This window comes from Chanodichthys erythropterus, chromosome 22 (genome assembly GCF_024489055.1).
Source record: "Chanodichthys erythropterus isolate Z2021 chromosome 22, ASM2448905v1, whole genome shotgun sequence".
Taxonomy (NCBI): Eukaryota; Metazoa; Chordata; class Actinopteri; order Cypriniformes; family Xenocyprididae; genus Chanodichthys; species Chanodichthys erythropterus.
The window spans coordinates 27,317,492-27,330,577 of NC_090242.1; the positions used below are offsets into that span (position 1 = coordinate 27,317,492).

General features: G+C 36.3%; 1 protein-coding gene across 1 annotated transcript; it reads right to left on the reverse strand.

The window, feature by feature from the left end:
- Positions 1-2,054: 2,054 nt before the first annotated feature.
- On the reverse strand, positions 2,055-12,133 carry adra1ba (adrenoceptor alpha 1Ba). The gene is made up of 2 exons (XM_067376210.1): positions 10,989-12,133; positions 2,055-4,298 (listed from the first exon to the last, which is right to left on the reverse strand). The coding sequence occupies exons 1-2, from the start codon at positions 11,914-11,916 to the stop codon at positions 3,727-3,729; spliced, it is 1,500 nt and encodes a 499-aa protein (XP_067232311.1). The 5' UTR covers positions 11,917-12,133; the 3' UTR covers positions 2,055-3,726.
- Positions 12,134-13,086: the final 953 nt, after the last annotated feature.

Below are 13,086 nucleotides of genomic sequence, written 5' to 3' on the forward strand. Positions count from 1 at the left end.
AAATAACAGAGGTGAACAGACCAGTGAGCAAGTCATACTGAGTTTTATCAGTGTTGCCCACAGCTGTGCACCGCAAGTCCAGGTGCAGCACTGATCCCTTTATTCATGCAAACGTTACTATCATAGTCACTACAATCAAACAGGCCAAATATAGACTCTTCATATTCTACAAATTTAAAACAGTATACACAATAAAACACAATATGGATGTTAAAAGGCAAATTTTGGTAGCTCAAACAACCCCAGATTTCCAATCCAGATTTTTCACAGACTGTAATGATGCATTTCTGCAATAATTAACATTGTAAATCTAGCAAAGTTTTTTTTATATATTCATTAAAAAAGGAAACACTGCTATATAGCCTTATAGAGTGCAACAGTCAGGTTCCGGAAGTAAAAATCCCATTCATTTTCCCTATATAGGAATTGATTTTTTAACAAACGTAAAGGCAGACCTAATGTGAGCTATGAGGTGTTAATTGGTGATATGCTTGTTGAAGCCATCAGCCTGCGTGATTTCAACATTTTTTAAATAATCATGTTTGACATTAAAATTCCTGGTGAAAAATTACATTACCTAGGATTCTGCAAAGAAATCTCCACCAATCGTAGAATCTAAACAAGCAAATAATCTCTATATGCCCGCCCGCTCCCATGAAGCACTGCGAATGACGTGATAGTGTCAATCTCACTAAAGTCTTGGGGGTAACGCATTACAAGTAACGTGAGTTTTGTAATCAGATTATTTTTTCAAGTAACTAGTAAAGTACTTACTTTTTAATTTACAACAACATACCTGTGTTACGTTTTGAAATAAGTAAGCAAGTTTTCCCATTTAAAGACTGACAGCTCTCCTGCCCCCATTTTGAGAGAAATAAAGTGCAGAGGTGTTGTGTGTAAACATGATGGTTAGCTAACAGGAATTTACTCATCGCACTTGCACAAAAACAAATTCAGCATTCCTCAAAATGAATAAAAATAGTGAAATGCAAACTATTAAAAAAATAATATGTTAAATAATACATAATTTATGTATTTAATCTCTTCAATTTCTTTGCTGTTGACCTTTGATGATCTAATGTAATCATACTAAAGGCCTCAAAACCTTTTTTTTTTACAAGACTTTTGGGAACTGTATATTTTATAAGCAAAACTGACTTTACATTTGCGTTTCATTCCCTTTTTTATTGCTGAAGTAAGTGTGTTGAACTTTCTTCACTTTTGGTGTGAAAGGGCCTTTACTTTTGCCAAAAACAGAACTTTTTTTTTTTTTTTTGTTATTAAAAAACAACCAACCACGTCCAGCACAGGTGAGAAAAAGTAACACAAAAGTAACGTAACACATTACTTTCTATAAACCAAACACAATTAGTTACTTTTTTGGGAGTAACACAATATTGTAAAGCATTACTTTTAAAAGTAACTTACCCAAACACTGATTATACATATTGTGCAATAAACCAATATATAACCAATAGAATTTTATATCCCCATCATTTTTAATTCGATTATGCTGTTTGCAGTGCGTCATGGGATTGTAGTTCTTTCCCTCACTAAAGCCGTTAAATACTTTTGTCTTTTTGTCCGATTTTCAAATTTTCATCAAATCAAAGTTTTAATGTTGCGATTCACCTAATAGCCTGTTGGTTTGGTTCATGGCTTATAACTTTTTAACAGAGACTTTTGAAAACCCCTATGGGAAAATAGAAGGAAAAATACTTCCGGAACCAAGGCTGCTGAAAAAGTTGGCGGGCACTAATGCCTTTTCCGTAATGCGTGGCAACGTGGTCAGATTATTTCATGTCCACAGTCTCAGTGTCTCTTATTTTACACAAACACAACTGCATGTTAGCTGCAGATTTGTGGTGAAAATGACCTCAGAGGACTTTAGTGTTAACATTATACTCAGTGCTTGAAGTGAAAATGTGAAAAAAAGTGCTCCCGATGCTCAGTTCAAAACGCGTTCCTGAAGAAGGGAGGGCGCAGTGGGCTCAGAAGTGCGGATGTGGTGGCAAATTTCGCCTCCCTGCCAGATTATTCCCCCCCTAGTATTGGTAGGTTTAAAAATCTGACATGAACTGTCCCATAAATGTTGTTTCTTATGCTCAAATAGCATTAAAAAAGCTTATTTATAATGAGCATGTGCAGTCCTAAGCGTGAGTCTCAGGTTTCTATGGGAACTGGAGCTTCAAGAGCAGCTGCAGTGACGCAATCACTTTATCAATTAGCGATTGGCTCTTCTATTTAGAAGGCGGGACATATTCTGCTATATTGCGTGTTGCTGTTTCTCTCATTCCTAAGTAATAGAGTGCCCCAGGGATGAGGCGTTTTTGTAGGCAAAACCCGGAAGTGAGTTAGCATTTTAAGGCTTCCGGTTCCAACGCCGTAAAGTCTATGGGTTTTTTAAATGGGTTTTTGCTAAATCGCCTGAAATACGGTCTCTGGTTAACAAAGCCTCTAAATATTTTCCATTTGATCTATGACATAAAACACACCAGTTATAACCCACTTGTGATTCAAATTCGGCGGTTTTTACTGCGTCTTCAAATCGGCGGTTGATAACAAATTGCTAAAACGGAATACTTCCTTTGGCGGGGACTTTAGACGTCATCATTAAAAACGGGACATTTGGACAGCATTTCTCATGAAAAAGTGGATAAGTATTCATACACAGCGCAGATCATAATCAGCGAGCATGTTTTTAAAGCGAGTTGTTTTCTAAATAAAGTTTGAGGAAGCTTGGTGGTGTAGACATTGATCCACGACCATGGTGTGCTGTAGTCCGTTTATAGCCTACTGTTAGCCTTTTATATCTGACGACTTTATTTAGGCTTCAAAATCTATAAATGTTGTGTTAACTTTTAAAGATTATCTTGATAGACAAAACATGTAAGTGTCATAACCCTTTGTTAAACACAGAGCTTATTTTCTGCGATTTTCCAAAAGTCTATGGGAAAAATGAACAGGCTTTCAGTCGAGGGAACCCGTGCGCCGTTAACTTCCGGGTTGGCCTACAAAAACGCGTCATCCCTGGGGCACTCTATTGGAGTGAACCGTCTATCTATATCTATAGTCTTTGGCTAAGATTAGGCAATCAGATAGAGACTTCAACAAGGGGGGTAATAATTTGCACTTCTGCATGTACGGAAGCCCGCTGCACCCTTCCTTCCTCAGGACCGCGCTTTGAACTGAGCATCGGGAGCACTTATATTTTTCCACTTGAAGCACCGAGTACAATGTTAACACTCTGTAGTCCTCTGAGGTCATTTTCACCACAAATCTGTAGCTAAGACGCAAGGAAAACTGGTAACGGTAAAAATAGAGAACGTATTTCAAGCACTGATAGTACTGTAATATTGTTGCAGTGTTCTCCTTGTTTTTAGGTCAATTGATTTGTACACTGCAATGGACTATTTTTTGTTATCAGAAGCTTTAAGACAATATGCAGATCAAATTATAAAATAATTAGCTCAAATCAAGTCCACATATTTATTTACTTATTCACGTCTGCATCCTGATCACCTTGTTGGGGTTGATTTTGCAATAATTTAGCAGCTGACTGTACATTATCCCTTACATAGCTACTGCGACTCTCAAATTAAACATTGTAGACATGCATGACAAGATGCCAAATGTATTTCACATCTACAATAATGTATCAGATTCGTCCAGAAAGAACTGAAAGACAGAGAAATCACTGGCTTATAAGTCACTATTGACACCAAGCTAGATAGTAGTCTCAGGTGTGCTTCTAGATATCACCCCATGCTCTGCGTTTCGCTTCCCATTCTGTCCATTGGCATGCTGAGGTCCTTTGGAATGGGGCCCACTGGGGAACAGCAAAGCCATCCTCTTAGATTTGCATGGACTCGTTGCCATAGAGCTGGATCTCATCATACCAGGAAAAGGGCTCTCAGATAGGGAGGAAGAGGAAGAGGAGGTACAGGGGGCCCAGCCTGGAAGAAGTCCTGATGATGGACGAGAGCCCACAACTCTGCTGAATAATGTTGGGCTGGGATGCGTTGGGGCCAGGGTCTGCTGACTGCCATTCATGCAAATGGAGCTGGTGTCTGTGTAGGCCTGGTTGGCCGAGCCCATCTGGGCGCGGTAGTTGTACGGCCTCCAGCCCTGTTGTTTTCTCTGCTGACACTGGCACCGGAGGATCCGAATGAAGGCCTGCTTGAACTCACGGCTGTAGCAGGGGTAAATAATGGGGTTCAGGCAGCTGTTGAAGTAGCCCAGCCAGAAGATCACTTTGAAGAATGTTTCAGGAGGTCGTAAACTGGTGTTAAATGATCCTAAAATAGGGGAAATGAGAGGTCATTTTTGTGAACAATCTGCATGTGAAGGGTTTTTCATATGTCACCAACAGATGGCAGACTTTACCAACTCACAGGTATGTACCAGCAACAGAAACACAACAAGAATCTTTCTTCCATCACAATCAAGGTTAAATCAGCAGGTTAATCTTCTTGACAAATAAATATTCCCAATAGTCATAAATGTTATGTGAACAGATATTATACTTGATTTTTTTTCTGTAATTCCCATTATTTTTTCCTTAAAATCAGCATCAAAGGTAGTACAAAAAATACTTCCACAATGTGTACAAATACATTTATACATACAACTCCACTAATAATGGGATTTTTTATTATTTTATCTTTTTTTGCATTTTGATAATGCAAATGAAAGGTAGGAAAACAAAATTGTCATTAAAATGTCACAATGGCAAAAATATTTCTATACAAAATCAATAAAAATCTATATATGAGAGATATAATATTATAATAATTATTATAATTATATATATGTATATATATATATATATATATATATATATATATATATATATATATATATATATATATATATATATATATATATATATATATATATATATATATATATATATATATATATATATATATATATATATATATATAAAATAGTATTATAATTTTAAATAAGCCTAATAAAAAATTCAGTAACACTTTACAATGAGGTTTATTAGTTAACTACATTAGTTAACATTAACTAATAATGAACTGCACTTTTTCTGCACAATTTTTATTAACTAATGTTAACAAAGATGAACAGATACAGCAACAGATGTATTGTTCATGGTTAGTTCATGTTAGTTAATACATTAACTAATGTTAACAAATGAACCTTATTGTAAAATTCTCAACAATAAAAAATGGAGCAAATTTTAATTCCTTATTTTCTGTTTTGATTTTGGGGTGAAATATGATTCAAATACAGTATGTTCTTGACTGGTTTTGTGAGATTAATATTTTTCCTGTCGGCCTTTAATTCAGCATTAAGTCGGTCTCTCTCTTAAAACGCAAGTCAATTTTTGCAAACTCTCATCCTGCCATAAAGAGCATAATTTGAATAACCTGTTCTTCGCAGTTCACTCTGTAAGCTTTTATTAAAATGGTTATCTTAAATTCTTAAATTCCAAAATCTATGTCTAATAAGGAAGATTTATAGTGCTTTTACAGTTTTACTCCAGCTTCAACCAAATATCTATTTAAAGCAACAACTAAAAAATCTAGCTCTTTTAGAGGTGCCATTTTCAAAATGGAAATCTTTCTCAGGTTTCCACTCCCTCGCTCTCCAAAACATTAAAAAAAGGTCACACAGATCCATCATGCTTTTCCAGACTCTCACTATAGCTCATCTTCGCTAATGAGTTTACTAACTCACTCTTCCCTGAGGAATTCACCACTTTTTCACTCTTCTGTAAATGCCTGATGTGCATCCCATACCCTTTTTTGGCTCTTGTCTCCTTCACTCTGGTCTGATCTTACTAATTAGTAAGTAAGAAACTTACTGTTCATCTGTAAGTTTATATATGCTTTGTATTTTCAATAATTCCTCTGACATTTTTTTGCTCGGATGGATGACTTTTTTAATTTGCTATGGTGCATATCAGTACAGAGCCGGATGAGAATTGGGTTCATTACCACACTTCAAGTAGAGCCACAGGTGTGAAGCCTTGCCCTCCGGTCAGCTTCTGTCTCTGTCAGTAAGTGAATTATTCCATTACGCTAAGATGTTCTCGCCTATTTCTTCTCTAAATCACATGTCACTCAGACATCTCTAAGTCAGAGCATCTATAAATTAAGACAATCTGCACTATAAGAAGTCAACAAACAATCTTACAGCAACCTTGTTGTGTTTTCAGTTCAGAAATTTGAGAAACGTTGCTGCACATGACGGGTTTGATATAGGTAATCTGTGATTAAATAAAGACTAGAAATCATTGCCCCAAAATAGTACGTACTGCCCTGAGAAAACACATTACTTGATGGATGAACTCTCATGTGGCCTGGTGGCAAAGTGGTCATTGATTTTTCAATGATCTGTATTCTGCCTTTCAAAAAACAAAATGAGCTATTCTGCAACATAAAGCAAGTAAATTTATGTTTGCAAGCCTTTTGAGCAAAAGCAAGTATTGAGTATTTGTGGAAATAAAACATAATGGATATCTTGATTAAAAATGAGAATGTTAAAGAAAGTCAAATGTTGCCTGCAAACAATAAAAGGATAGTTCACCCAAAAATAAAATTTCTGTCATTAATTACTCACCCTCATGTCAATCCTAACCCGTAACACAAAGATATTTTTGATGAAATTCGAGAGCTCTCTGACTCCTCCATAGACAGCAATTTACTTACCACTTTCAAGGCCCAGAAAGATACTAAAGACATTGTTAAAACAGTCCATGTGTCACACATTAGCCGATGAAGGAACACCGAATATAATTAATATAGAGTTTATGGTGATGAACATGTAGATAAGCATGACATTCAACAATAACTGACAAGGTATAGAACAGAACTGGGAGTATAATAACACAGGGTGAATGAGGGAACTAAACAGGCACAGGTGGAGGAAGATGAATTAATCAGGACTAAGGAGAACAGGTGCAGACATGACTGAACGTAATGTGTTTTTGCGCACAAAAAGTATTTTTGTCACTTCATAAAATTTACGTTAAACCACTGTAATCATATTAACTATTCTAACAATGTCTTTAGTGCCTTTCTGGGCCTTTAAGGTGGTAATTAAATTGCTGTCTATGGGGGGGTCAGACAGCACTCAGATTTCAAAAATATCTTAATTTGTGTGACGAAGTTGAACGAAGGTCTTACGGGTTTGGAACGACATGAGGGTGAATAATTAATGAAACAAATTTCATTTTTGGGTGAACTAACCCTTTATCATTGCCAGATCTTAATGCAATGCAACCAGAAATGGCAATCTTCTGATATACTAGTTCACTCCAATATTCATAACACAGCATATGAAAACAAAGGCCACTCAAAGAAGGGAAGTTAACTCCTTAAGGTCAAACACATGGAATATATTTCCCTTCAAAATATTTCCTTACTCATTTGCAGGAAAAACATATCGGCCCATCTGCTAATATGACCCTTTAGAAGGTCACTGGGAGCTGAACTTATGGGTCATAAAGTGAATATAGGAGGGTGATTAAATTTTGACCAGATTTTTCTGTGGTGGGAATGGTACCTCTTCTATATTCCCACACCTCATCAGAAAATTCTGGGTTCAGATAGGGAGTGAGCCTGGGAATGAGAGAGCTCCGAAGACATTGGCATCTCCAGTGCATTCCACCAGGAGATCTCAGCAAGCTTCAGGGACCAGCTCTGTAGTAACTCATCCACTCCTCTGAATTAATCACCACACATCAGGTTAACATGACACACGTCACTTTTAAACTCAAACCAGCTCATAGAAGAACCAAGGCTTCATACATTGTCACTGATTAGAATATACTGCAGGATAAAAATGTTAAGTGAGGTCCTCGCAATTAACCTTCTGCATCTTTTCCACTGGCTCTCGTCCATGACAGAACACTGTTCTTTTCATGAGTAAATGGTATTGAACTTTAACAGTTTAAGACATTTTGGACTACGAGGTCTGCGCTGGCTACCACAAACAGAAACTGAATTAACCAATGAAACGTTTGAGCTGGAGTTTTTCCTGGCAACAGGATCACATTCTAAAGTGTCAGAAATGGCACTATCTTGACTTTCAATCTGTAAAATTACTGCCTATGATTATTTTAAATCATGCCAATAGCAATGTGACTGTGCAACTGTTCATTCAACTGTGTATAATACGCATGCATTTTTATTAACTACTAAACCAAAATAAACTATAAATATATCATTTAAAATATAATATAGAATGTTATTTTACAACATATGGTCTCTTGCACTGGAGCAAAACTAGCAAAATGCCACAATGAAAGAAGAAGAAGATAGACCTAAATAAGGCCCTAAAAATATTTACATAATCCATATTCCCTCTATAAAAGCGTGATAATGTGCATCTAGATGACATGATATTTTGCATGCATTCAACTGTTAATCATCCACCTCAGGAACGGCTGTAATTGGCGATAAATTCCATGGAAGACACACACTGCTACAAATTTTTATAAAAATCAAATTATTCTAGTAATGTCACATGGGTTTGTCTCTTATTTGTCCAACAAGGTTGAACTTTATCTCTTATCATACACTAATGAAATAATGGGGCAGACTGTCTGTATCTGTACGCCCTGGACTCCTTTATGCCACAACAATAATACTTGTGCATAAAATATGAGATCCAAGTGTGGTTCTGTATTTAGAAATATAAGTAGGATGAATACGCATAATGACTGAATGTTGAACATGCATGCACTGCTTTAAAAGTGGAAGGTGGAACAGATCATGAGCAATATACAGTATAGCCAAGTTATATGTTGGCTGCAATTTATTTAAACTAAACTCTAAAAAATGCTGGATTAAAAACAAGTTGGGTTGAAGATGGACAACCCAGCGATTGGGTTGTTTTAACCCAGTGGTTTGGTTAAATGTTTGCCCAATGTTCCGGCCAGTTTTATTTAACCCAACTTTTGTTTAAAAATGACTATGTCTGGCTTAAAATGAACCCAAAATAGGTGGGAAATTAAAAATCAGACACATAATTATTAGAAGCAACAATAATAATCAAAAAGTGAACATTTACACATTTAATTTCTAAGTAATTTTAAGTACACTCTAAAAAATGCTGGGTTAAAAACAACCCAAGTTGGGTTGAAAATGTACAAACCCAGCAATTGTTTTAACCCAGTGGTTGGGTTAAATGTTTGCCCAACGTGCTGGGTAGTTTTATTTAACTCAACTGTTGTATAAAAATTATTGTATTGCTTGCTTAAAATGAACCCAAAATATGCTGGAAATTAACATTTATTAATATGTTTAATAAATGAGCATTCATTAATAAGATAATGAATAATAAACAATAAACATTTATTAAATTGCTTAATAAATGTACACCTTTTGATTATCATTGTTGCCTCTAGTAATTATGTGTCTGATTTTTAATTTCTCACCTATTTTGGATTCATTTTAAGCCAGACATATAGTCATTTTTAATCAGTAGTTGGGTTAAATAAAACTACCCAGCAGGTTGGGCAAACATTTAACCCAACCACTAGGTTGAACCAACCCAATTGCTGGGTTTGTCCATTTTCAACCCAACTTGGGTTGTTTTTAACCAAACATTTTTTATAGTGTAACTACATGTACTTACTACAGGTTTAGGATTAGGGTTTGGTTTGGTTTGGTTTGGTTTAGGGTTAGTTGCATTTAATTACACATAATTTATAGTTATTACTATAGTAACTACATTTAACATATATAACACACTGTAAAATAAAGTGTTACCAATTATTGTTTAATTATTATTCATTAAACTTGTTAATAAATGTTCATTTATTAAACATATTAGTAAACATTCATTTCTAACATACTTTGGGTTCATTTTAAGCAAGCAATACATTTTTAAACAATAGTTGAGTTAAATAAAACTACAGGTTGGGGAAACATTTAACCTATCCACGGGTTAAAACAACCCAATCGCTGGGTTTGTTCATTTAACCCCACTTGGGTTGTTTTTAACCCAGCATTTTTTAGAGTGTATGAATCTGATTTCTATAGGGCCTACTAGATCTTGATCAGGCTGGTAGACCACCAAAAACAATGTTCTAAAACATTATTTCCAAACAGGGACATAGACCTAATTTTCATAGACAAAAAGATTTTTTTTTCTTTTCGTTTAGCTTATAAAGTGCAGCAAACATATACAGTCTAAAAAAATGCTGGGTTAAAAACAACCCAGGTAGGGTTGAAAATGGACAAACCCAGCGATTAATTTGTTTTAACCCATCGGTTGGGTTAAATGTTTGACCCAACTGGCTGGGTAATTTTATTTAACTCAACTATTGTTTATAAATGACTGTATTGCATGCTTAAAATGAAATGTTGGAAATGAACATTTATTAATATGTTTATTGAATAATAATTAAACAATAAACATTTAATAAATTGCTTATTGATAAATGTTCACCTTTTGATTAATATTTTTGTCTCCAATTATGTCTGATTTTTCATTTCCAACTTATTTTGGGGTCATTTTAAGCCAGCCATATAGTAATTTTTAAACAAAAGTTTAACATTTAACAAAAGGCAAACATTTAACCGAACCGCTGTGTCAAAACAACTCAATTGTTGGGTTTGTCCTTTTTCTAACCCAACTTGGGTTGTTTTTATCCTAGCATTTTTAGAGTTGTAGGCCTAAACTATTCACTTGTACTGATCTGTCCATCTCAAAAACAGTTTAGATAAAAGTTTAAAACAGTGCCTGCCATTTTCACATTCAAATTAATATTGTTTTGATACATTTACATGTAGGAGGGTTTTAGCACCACAGAAAATTCTAAACTTTTATCTATTCTCCATCTCGAATCTGCCTTTTACAAAATTCAGTAGGCCTATTTCAGTCAAGTGAGACATAGGCCTAACTGAAATGTTTAATTTGTTGACAATGAACCTTGTGAAGATGTTGTGTGAGGGTGTAATTAAACTTAATTTTTTTTTTACTAATTGATAAAACATACGTACCAATGGGTAGTGCGAGGAAAAAAGGTAACCAGCACAGAATGAACATGCCCACTACAACACCAAGCGTTTTAGCAGCTTTCTTTTCTCTGGAAAACTTAAGTAACTTGACTGTCAGCGAGCTCCTCAAGTGCCCTTTGCTGCAGTCATCCTGCGTCTGAGAGCCTTTATAATGGATCCGGAGCGTCAGCTCATTCGAGTCCATGTGCTCCTTCATCACTCCAGCCTCAAGGTTTTTCGTGGTTCTTTTGGCAACTATATACACGCGGAAGTACATGGCCAGAATCACCGCTAAAGGGATGTAGAAGGAGCCTAGCGAGGAAAAGAGCGCGTAAAACGGCTCCTCTGTGATGAGGCACACAGTGTCGTCCTCTGAAGGAGGCTCTTTCCACCCGAGCAGAGGTCCTATGGAGATGACAAAGGCGAGAACCCAAACACCCAGCATGGCCAAGAGCGCCCTTTTCTCGGTCACAATGCTCGGGTACTGCAGCGGGTAACGCACTCCGATGTAGCGGTCTATGGAGATCACGCACAGGCTCATGATGGATGCGGTACAGCACAGCACATCCACCGCAGCCCAGATGTCACAGAAAATCCTCCCGAACACCCAGTAGTTGAGAATTTCACGCGTGGCAGACACCGGCAGGACAGTTGTGCTCAGCAACAGGTCTGCCATGGCTAAATTGATGATGAAGTAGTTGGTTGGGATGCGCAGGTGCCTGTTGCACACTACGGAGAGAATAACGAGAATGTTGCCCACGATAGCAAACACAATAAAAGCGCCCAGAACCATACCCAGTGGAAGCGCGCGGCTGAGTCTGAACGAGCTCGGTTCGGTCCCGTTTCCCGCGGAGCTCGAGTTAGACACGTCGGACAGTTCGGAGGAAGCATTACTCAAGAAGTTCACGGCATGATCTGTATCAGAACTCATCTTGCCTCTGCAGTACCTCCATACCAAAGTAAGGGCAGTTTTCACCTTCAAATGCGCAAATTGTTGTTTTGGTACTCCAGGGGGAAAAGACAGACATGAAAACGACCAATTCAAAAGATCCGTACGTTCTGTTGCGCAACAAGCGTGACATAGGAAAAGTCCATAATTGTAAAGATTGTAGGAAGATGTGCGTGTCCGCAAACTTGGTTGGCTGAGTTCTCCGCAGTGTCTCTCCCGGTGTTCCCGTCTGATCCAGCGCACTGCCTCTGACCACTCCTGCATTCACCAAACCCCCTCCCCTGTGGAGACTACAGACCTGGCAAAGTGGTACATCTTCACGGCTTATTAACCTGTACACATATGGCAAGCCGTTGTATCTTTCATTCCTTAAAACCTTTATAGCATCTATTTTTATGTTTTTACTAATTAATTCAATGGAGTATTTTTTCAGTTTCGTCAATTACAGTAGCCTATAATTAAACAATATCTATTTTATTAGTTATTGGTATCCTTTGCTAGTCATTTGTGCCATAAAATTCTATGGTTTAAATGTTAAAAGCCAAAATCCGTAGACTTATTTTTATAGATACATTGTAAACCCGAGTAAGTTGGCAAAACTCAAAATCAATCAATCATGCCTCATTGCCTCAACATTTTTTAAGTTAAAAAATTCACAGTTTAAGTAAACAGAACTGGCAGATTTTTATTTTCTACTACTCATACATTTTAATTGCTCTTAACTTGAAATGTTTGAGTACACTCTAAAACATTTTTATTAATGTAAAATGAGCTAGTTTCGACAAGCTAATTTGAAAAATGCTAGCATGTTAACTATTGCCAACTTTTCTGAGACATGGGATAGCACTTGCTGAATTAGCATAACAAAACATTAATCACTACTAAATCTCACATTAATCTTGCATAAAAAAACATTATATAACACTTATTTTTCAACATTTACTCTCCCTTTTGAGTGCCATAGGCAAAGCATGCATGGAAAATAGGAATCCCTGCCCAGTTTCAGTTAAAAGTTTGTCTAAATTAAAATAAATAAGTTTATAAAACTAAAACAATGAAACACCGAACTGGTGAACTGGAAAGAAAAAGAAAGTGCTAAATACTCATAAAAGTTAATTTGACTGAACTAATTTGTTTAATTTAAGTTTGTCC